Source organism: Poecilia formosa, unplaced genomic scaffold, assembly GCF_000485575.1.
Source record: "Poecilia formosa unplaced genomic scaffold, Poecilia_formosa-5.1.2 Scaffold55, whole genome shotgun sequence".
NCBI classification, from domain to species: Eukaryota; Metazoa; Chordata; class Actinopteri; order Cyprinodontiformes; family Poeciliidae; genus Poecilia; species Poecilia formosa.
In genome coordinates this window covers 2,256,110-2,265,567 of record NW_006799994.1, presented here as the reverse complement: position 1 = coordinate 2,265,567, position 9,458 = coordinate 2,256,110, and the positions used below count along the sequence as shown (strand labels likewise).

General features: G+C 40.7%; 1 protein-coding gene across 1 annotated transcript in view; it reads right to left on the bottom strand.

Moving 5' to 3' along the window:
* The window catches only part of fgd4a (FYVE, RhoGEF and PH domain containing 4a), a gene marked incomplete at its 3' end in the record, with an annotated part of 60,304 nt that overhangs the window by 14,362 nt on the left and 36,484 nt on the right, over window positions 1–9,458 (bottom strand). Inside the window, exon 2 of the mRNA XM_007553278.2 lies at window positions 8,518–8,601. Within this exon, the coding sequence (XP_007553340.2) occupies window positions 8,518–8,601 (84 nt within the window). The remainder of the gene's footprint in view (window positions 1–8,517; window positions 8,602–9,458) is intronic.

Below are 9,458 nucleotides of genomic sequence, written 5' to 3'. Positions count from 1 at the left end.
ACACACACACACACACACACACACACACACACACACACACACACTACATGTGGCTTTGTCAAGCGGACTGGCAGAGAAAATGTCCTAATAAGGATTCACATTTCCACAAGTTCTAAATAGTTCCAAACTATTAAGTTTGTTCATTAGTTTCCATTTAAAGGGGCCACTCCGTTTAGGCCGGACGCAGACTGTGAGTATGGCGCTTTTATTGATGAGTAAAAAGCCTGAAAATAAATGAATCTCTTGATAAGCACCAAATCCCAGCGATTTTTTAAAGAACATTACGATGTGATATTTTTTTACCCTTAGAAAAATCACCAGTGCCGCATCTTCTGCCCCCTACTGGCTCTTTTCATTCTCATTCTGAGTCTTAAAACTGAGCAGAATGCTGAGGAACCTTTTATCAATAAGCTATGACCTCCCGTTTCCACAGGACATAAATATGTGTTACACAGAGGTTCATTTGTCTTTGCCACTCTTCAAAATGGGCAGCAAACATTTGATTCAACCATGACAGGTGTGTGTTTGTCTACAAAACTCAGCTAAACGTCTGGAACAAAATCACAGCAGGTTGAGACTCAACCAAATCAGAGCAGTGATTTCAAATTTAGTCATTGATTAATAATTAAGTGCTGCAATACACACCGATTCATTCAAAAAATTAAAACACAAATTACACAAATACCACAATCACTTTTAGTTTATGGAGTAGGAATTGTATTTGAATATTTAAAACATTTTAGAAGGAAATATGTTAAAACCATTCATCCGTCCATCGTCTAAGCCAATCCACCGGGCAACGGTGCTGCAGAAATAAACTGAATTGAATAAAGAAAACAGTCAATTACTCTATATTCACAAAATCTGCAAAACTAAAGTGCTTTGATGATTTCTGCATCATAAATCTATTATTTTGTCTTGTGCATAACTACATGAAGAGGTTTGTGAAACCGATAAGCATTTTCTTCCATTCTTTGTGCTTTATCCAGTGAAACACTCACCGTCTAAACACAGACTACATGAAGAGTTTCTGGTGTTCGCTCTACGTGTGGAGCGCCTCTCAGGATGAAGTCTGTTTGCTAAAAATTGTTAGTTTGGGCCAAAATGGTGCTTAGAGAACCATATTTATTTTGCTTAACATGATCTTTATCTGGCCAGCCCTGAAGCATAAAGAGGGAGAAACAACCACAGAATCACATACTCACAGTTTTAATTTCATGCAGTCTGCCCTAAATTAAAGGCAGTAGCTGGAGGAGCTGTCTGCCTGGAAACGATCCCACGCTGCGTTCGGCACGACCACCTTCCTGAAATAACCGATTAATTACCAACACGGCCTCGACAAATTTCTCTTGATAAGCTGGTTGGCTTCCCCTCGCAGCCACATGAAGCCATCACAAGAAAACAGTCAACAAGTTGTGTGTTATTATAGGAACGGAGCTCAAATGCCTCCTGTGAACCGATCGTTTTCATCCTGAGACAAACCGGAGCTCCAGGAAGTCAGCTTCAGCTTGGACTGAAATAACTGCAGCTGCTCTGATCACTGCTGCAGATAAGACCAAGGCAACACAAACCCAGACGTGGAAGTGTCAAAATGTCTAATTATTTTCATCATCAACATTAAAATAATCGTTTCTCCTAACTGGAGAGTTTGGTGAAAGCTGCTGCTGCTCCTGGTCTCACACTTATTCCAGCATCTTCTTATTAAAGCCGTCTGGGAAGAGCGGCAGACCGCTGCGTTCTGAAAATTACAGGCAGCCACGGCGCCACGCTGCAGAAACGCTTTGATTCTCTGACAACCAGAGGAGGAGAACAGCAGATCCCAGATCAGCTACTATCTGTAGACCTAAAGAGCAACGATCAGCAGCAGCAGCAGCTTCAGTTGTTACAGACAGAAACTAGAGCGCAGGCTGAAGCCTGGTGCAGATCCAAACCTTCAGAGTCACATAAAGACAGTTACAAAGTCAGCCTTCTATAAAGGGACAGCTCAGAACCACAGCACATTAAGGACCAGCTGGTGTCGTATCGACCTTCCAGACCTCCCAGGTCTTCTGGTTCTGGTTCTGCTCTGCATCCAGAACCAAACGTGGAGAAACAGCATTCAGCTTCTGTGCTCCACAAATCTGGAACAAACTTCCAGAAAACTGAAAAACAGCTGAAACACCGAGTTCCTTTAAATCCGGCGCAGAAGCAGAGTTTGTTGACACAAATAGGCACTTTTTCATCTTTTAGGGAAAATCTTTTTTACACATGGATGACATTTTCTTGAAAAAAGAATATTAGCCATCACATTTATTTATTTATTTTTGCATTCATCTTACTTTTGGAGTGTCTTTAATCTCAAAAGCAAATCTTGCAGAAACTGTTTTTATTAAGTTTTGTTTCTACAATGATTTGCTGATCTGTTTTGTTGATTTCAATAAAATTGTAATTTACTTTAGTCTATTATTGAGCAGGTGAAATAAAGGCTTTAAAAGCTTATTTTAAAAATGTAAGGTTTCCATGTCTGGCTGGTGGATGTGATCATCGCCTCGCTCTGCCTCTCCTCTGAAGACGCAGCAGAACGCTCAGAGCCTGCAGCTGTCTGCACGCCGATGTTAAAGCTGTGCAGCAGATGCATGAAATGTGAAGATCTCAAAGTAAACTTTTGTTTTAACACCTATTATAGCAACCGCCACCACTCTAATAAACACGTGCCTATAAATACAACACAGCGACGGTTAGAAGACGACCGAATATCTGCAGCAGTTCTCACACTGCCTGTAAAACCAGTAAAGAGGAATGCATCAGTCCAGCACAAACATCTATTTCTGCAACAGAAAACAAGCAATGTCCCTAAAAATAAAGAATTATCCAAACTAGAGCCTGAAATAACCCACCGAACCTGCAGAACCTCAGAGATCTAATGATCAAACCGATGGTACAAAAGTTACCGTTTTCTAACCAACTTTAGTGAAAAATGAAGTTTCAGTTAATAAAAATCTATACATTCTGATCTTTAACGGCTTTAAGGGTCTGAAGCGACGCTGGCTGGACCCTGGAGATGCTCAGATCGTTTCCTCTTTGCACACAGAGTCCGTGTCGCTGCCATCATTTTATTTTTAAAAGCCTGAATGGCTTTGTTCCTTATACCTTAATTTATGCATCTGCAGCCACAGATCACATCCTCTTTTGTTTTCTTGCATCTGAGGAAGTTACAGAGGAATCTTCAGTGGTTCAGGCATCATCTTGAAATGATTTCAGTTCAGTAAAACATTTTGTTTTCTTTTTCCGACCATGTCTAAAGTGAGTTTATAAAGATAAATTTATTCAGGTGACATTTTCCAATTCTTCTTCTTTAATGTGAACACCTGCTGGACTCTTAAAGGTTTTAATCTTTTGTCATGTTACAATTTTAAGAAGAACTTGAATGAAATCCTCCATGTTTTTAAGAATAAAGATCTGAAAAGTGTGGCATGCATTTGTATTCAGCCTCCATGAATTCAAACTGCAGAAAACATTTTAGGGTTCATCTCTACCAGCTGTGAACATCTAACATTTCTACCAGAATATCAGTTTTCAAGGCTTGTGACAACTTTTCAATTAGATTTATATCTAGACTTTGACTAGGCCGTTATGTGATTCGATGTGCTGCATAGACACAAACTGCTTTCATAATTTCATAATTATAATTGTCAGCCATTGTTTATGTTCAGATTTAGCATGTCTGACTTCTTCTGGTGTAGAATTATAACGAATGTCTCACATCAACGACGTAAAAGTTGGATAAAAAGCGACATGACCATTCAGACTGCAGACATTTTGAAAACCATCAAACATGATTTATTTCCACATGCAAAAGTGGAACAGATCAGATTTTATTTTGGGTGAAAAGACCAAAATTGGGCTAAAATCAGACTGCTGGGAAAAAGTTGGATTTGGGTCGCATGTGCCGCAGCAAAAATGTCCAGTTAAAAACTTAAAAATGTCTCCATTTAGGGTAAAGAAAATTTAAAAAACAGAGAACAGTTAGAGACCAACAGAAAACTGATGTTTCCCTGAACTATGCAGGTGGACAGGTTTTTCTGAGACTCCCTCACAGCCAGGACATTTTTCAGATACTTCTCTCCTCCCCACCAGCAGCCCAATCATTTCCTGCTGGTAAAATATGTGCTGAAAGCTACATGAGTAAGAGAAGCGGGTGAGAAAAACAAAAGACACACCTGTGTGAGCCGTGTGGCGGGTCCCACCCTGCCAGCAGCCCAGCGCCGAGCCCAGGAGCATCAGAGCCTGAAACTAAGGCGTTGTGGCCCCACAGGAATCTCAGGTACAGATTCTCCTTCTTCTTGACAAAGAGGCGACTTTTACTCAGTCACAGCAACTTTAATCATGACAATAACGTTAATTTGGGCGCTTTACATGCTGCCAACACTGTTTACATTTAGACTGTTTACTGTCCAAAAGGCTGAGACACTGCCAGCGTCTCATAAATCATCAGATAACTTATGGGCAGGAAACTGCGTGAGATTTCTGTTTTTTTCCACATACTGAGCAGATAGTCTGCTGCAGAGCCGAGCTCAAACACAAACGTTCACCAGAGAGAATCCCAGTAAATCCACTCACCGCGGGTTTCAGACCGGCCGGACAAACAGATGCAAAGCCAGTCTTCAGTCAGGGGATGCTGCCGTTCGCTCCCACAAGGAAGCTAAGTTTAGGCTCCATGCAATCTTCCCAGGCTGAGTGACTCAGCCCAGCAGGGAGTCTGAGAGAAACGCACTAAACTCCTCCCTCACACACACACACACACACACACACACACACACACACACACACACACACACACACACACACAAAGCTAAGCAAACTTTCACAACAACCAGCACAAGTCGGGAGCTTAAGACACAAACATGATCCAACTGATGGGATAACAGCTGTTCCACCTACAAGCTGACCGGTAGCAAACATTACAACTTGTAGAGTGTCAACATAAAAATCATCAATTGGTCAATATTCCATTTATTATGGTTTAAAAGCAGCTCTAACCAGGTGGGTTTTAGTTTTGATTCATAGAAACTCAGTGTTTCAGCTCTTTTTCAGTTTTCTGGAAGTTTGCTCTAGTACTTAATAATCAATATTAAGAAATTATTGACCTAAAACAAGCTCCTACATCTTCTTAAAAAGTTACTTGTAATTTAGTTTTGTCTTATTTTAAGTGTAATAAGATATTTGCAGTAAGATTTTATGTTTTTACAGAGTAAACCTGACCAGAGCTCATCACAGCAAACAACTAAAATGGTTTCTGTTAACTTTTTAAATGAACCATTATTCTGTGAAAATCTAACATTATGCCGGTAAAAACCAGGGCTAGCATGTACCTTTAACCGAAGTCAGCTCTGACCTGTCCATGTTCTGCAGCTGCTCCTGGTCCCAGTCTAGTTATACGTTTATTGCTCTTTAAATAAACTGCCAGAGGACATGGCAGTGCATCGCCTCTGAGCTGTTTTACAAACAAAAAGAAGAAGCAAACCCAACTCGAGCCGGAAGCTTTCACGTCAACAGCACCGACTGGACAGAAAGGCTTGTGGTGAAAATCAGCTGAATGAATGTCGGGGGTGTGTGTTTATGCTGCTGAAGTTTTGACACCTGACTGCTCAGTGAGGAAGGAATGACACCTCGCTCTTTCAGGGAACCAGTTGGACCAGAATGGATTCCAATCATTAATTTCCCATCTGAAACGCCTCCAACCAAAGCACAACGCTCACAAACAGACGGGTGGAGAGGACAAGCAGCTGCGTTTAAACCTGCGGCTCTAAAAAAACAGAATGATTGAGCATTATTGACTAAAAACGCATCATCATCCTCACAACAACACAGAGGTAGCAAAGGTCAACCCTGCACATCCCTGCAGCCGTGGTGTCCTGCCAACAACAACGGTTGCACTTAATGGAGGAAAAATAGTAAAAATACATCTGACATGTATTACAGTTTGAGAACATTTACATATTTTTTCATTAGCATGACTTAATGCATCATAGCAGTCCACAATAATTAAATTGAATCCTTATATTCAAATCTATCAACATTTATTGATGTAAACAAGAGAAAAAAAGAGCTAAAAACAGCTAAAGTAACCAATCTAAGTCATTTTGGGTTTTAATTAATCATAAAATCTCTAGACTTTTATCAATAATTGTCATTCATTTTAAGCACACATGAAGCATCAGATCATAATGAGATGGTTAAGTCAGTTATTGTAATGTCCACTGTCGCCCCATGTTTGCTCAGGCAGAGCAAAAAACAACTCACTGGTTTTCCTTTGATCAATGATTGGATTTTTACCTGAATTTGGATCCAGTTGAACCTGAATTATTGTTATTTTTACAGTTAAATTCATAAATATCCCTCATATTTTAGAGTAAATTTTAAATCAACAGACACTACAGATGATAAAACCTAAAGCTGATCCGTTTTGTCTGTGTGCTCTGGTTCAGTGCTGGTGTGAATGAGCGTCCAGGCAGAGCGCAGTGGATCGCTGCGACCCGGTCGCTCTGAAACAGAACGCGGCCCAGAGTTTGAGGATCCGCCAGCTGCGGCGGCGCTGTGGTCTGCTGGGAGCCCTCTCTGGGTTTCAGGGCTTCCTGTGATGGCTAAGGTGAGAAACTGGTGCAGATGAGTATCTCATGTTGGAAACTGGCTGCCATGGCAACCTGATGCACAGGACGAGTTCAGAGCAGCTTCAAAGTTTAGAGCTGAGCAAAGGTTAACAGAGGAGCTGCAGCCTGCCTGCAGCAACATGCCCAACAGAAACATCACCTCAACATGTCACCTGACAACTAGACAACTAGCTAGGAAGCAACAGCCTTTTAAACAAGCTTTCAATGGAAAGTCAGGGTTTCTTCAGGTTTCACCAACTCAAATTTAAGACATTTTTAAGATTATGACACAATTTAAGACCTATATCTCCACAGAAATGTACAAACGTCGTCCAACCAAGTGGCAATAAAATTGCACTTATCCATGATAGATGCAATGAAGCTAGCTAGCTAGAAAGGGTAAATTAGCAGCTAGTTACCTCAACCATCTGGAGTCACAGAACACAGTGAAGATGCTACAATTGAACTAAATCATTCATTTGCATTTTAAATGCATTTCTAATATTATATTAAAAAGGCAAAAGCGGTTAAATGAAAAATCTGCAGAATGTGATCATTTTAAAAATCTGATAAATGAATTAACTGTCAGAATAACTGATTACTAAAATAACTGTCTGTTGTTCCTTTAAGTGATTTCTGAAGGCCTTAAGAGGCCCAGAGGTTTTCAGATGCAGCCAAGAAATAAAACAGACAAAATATCATTTTTCACGTTTTCAGTTGCTGACATACAACAGTGAGGCAAAAAGTTATGCTCAACATGAATTAAAAGTCAAATACATGCAGTGTTTAATTCCAAAATGAATCGCTCCTTTAAAAAATTAAAACTGGAGGTTCTGGATAATTACTTGCTTATAAAGAGAGCTCCAGCTGACAAAGAAAAACCTGTGCAAAACACTAAATTGTTTTCCAAGAAAAAAATAAATTGATGACAGAATTAAAGTGTGTGAAAAGGAGAAAGCAAGTCAGAGAAAACCAGAAAGAACTGATTTATCAGAGTGAAACAGACACGCCCCCCATAAACGCACACCTTTGTGATAAGAATAGAGCAGGAACTCGCAGCTTCTGTTTTATTTTTGCAGTCAGAGGCAGAACGCCTGGGAGACAAACAACCCTTTGACTTTTCATCCTGCATTTTCTCTTATATTCCAGGTTTTAATGCAAACATGCCGCCCCCTCCTCCTCTGTAGTGATACCATAAGAGATGCATGACAAAAGAAAGCTTCAAACCTCCCACACTGCAGAACCAACAGAAACTGCAGGAAATTCTCATCAATGTCAAATTTGCATAAAGTAGCATCTGCATCGCTGAAGTTTTACCCATCTGTATCAAATAAACAACAGTTACCTGCTAGCAAGTCAGACTGAAAATGGCTCTTTCAGGGATTTTTAGCTGCTTTTTGTGCCGTTATATTTTCAGTTTCACCTCGTATTTTCAGTAAACTGTAACAAGGACTTCTGCTTTCAGCCGTCTACAGAGCCAGGGGGTCCAGCCTTCTGTCACACTAAAGGTTTTACAGAGTTGATGCTCTGAGGCAGAAATAGAATCAATCACCTTGGATTGTTAGCAGATTTTAAGCTAGAAACAAACGAGGCGAAGCTGCTTCAGCTCCTTCAGGACAGGCGAGGAAACGAGCGGCTTAAACAAGAAGCCTGGAAATTCCTCTAAAGTTTTCTCCTCTCACATCCTTCTGTGGAGACTGTGGTGATTTTATAGAAGCTATAAAGCCTAATCACTGTTATAGAATCATCAGATATAGATTTATTGTGGAAACTGTTTTTAACCCCTAATTCTTCTAATTCCCATAAATGTCCCAGTTTTCTATCCGACGGTGGAAGCCTGCACGTAAAACGGGCAGCAGGTGAGGTAAACAGAAGCGATGCTTCCTACCTCTGGACTGGTCGATTTTCACCGCTATGCAGGCCTCATCATCAGCGCTTCTGGTCTGGTAGCATGGAGTTTTGCCTTTCCTTTCTGCAACAAAAAAAACGCAACAAACAGAACAGAGTTATTTCTTTCTTTGTAAAACGTCAAAAATTGTTGTTCTGCAAACAAGGAGCTAAAAGCAAAATCAAAAAACATGTTTTACTTAGGACCAGCACCGGGATGATGAGTGAGGACGGGTATCAGAATATAAAACTGACAAACTATAACAGAGAGGAATTTGATACCAAAGACTTTCCTTCCATTTGCATTCATTCAAACCTGGAGCAGACGTTGCTTTGTTTAGTAAATGGAAAGGAGCCTAGCGCCCCTCGGAGACATATACCCTAATTAGCCTGGATGTGATCCGTGGGGAGACCCAGCAGTCTTTCCACACAGTCGGTTAATATGCACATAAAAGATTAAAGAGAAAACAGTAGTGGTCGTAAAAGCAGCGATGAGACTGCACCAATCACACGGCCCTTTAATAAAGCAGATCCTCTCATACAGATTAGAGCTCACAGATACAACAGAGTGAAGGAGGAAACACCAGAGCTGAAACCAGAAGTGTGACAAACATGACTGCAGTATCACACGTAAACTATGAGAGGCCCCATAGGCCAAAACCTGCAAACCCTCTCACATTCGTTATCAAACCCTCTCACATTCGTTATCAAACCCTCTCACATTCGTTATCAAACCCTCTCACATTCGCTATCAAACCCTCTCACATTCGTTATCAAACCCTCTCACATTCGTTATCAAACCCTCTCACATTCGCTATCAAACCCTCTCACATTCGTTATCAAACCCTCTCACATTCGCTATCAAACCCTCTCACATTCGTTATCAAACCCTCTCACATTCGCTATCAAACCCTCTCACATTCGTTATCAAACCCTCTCACA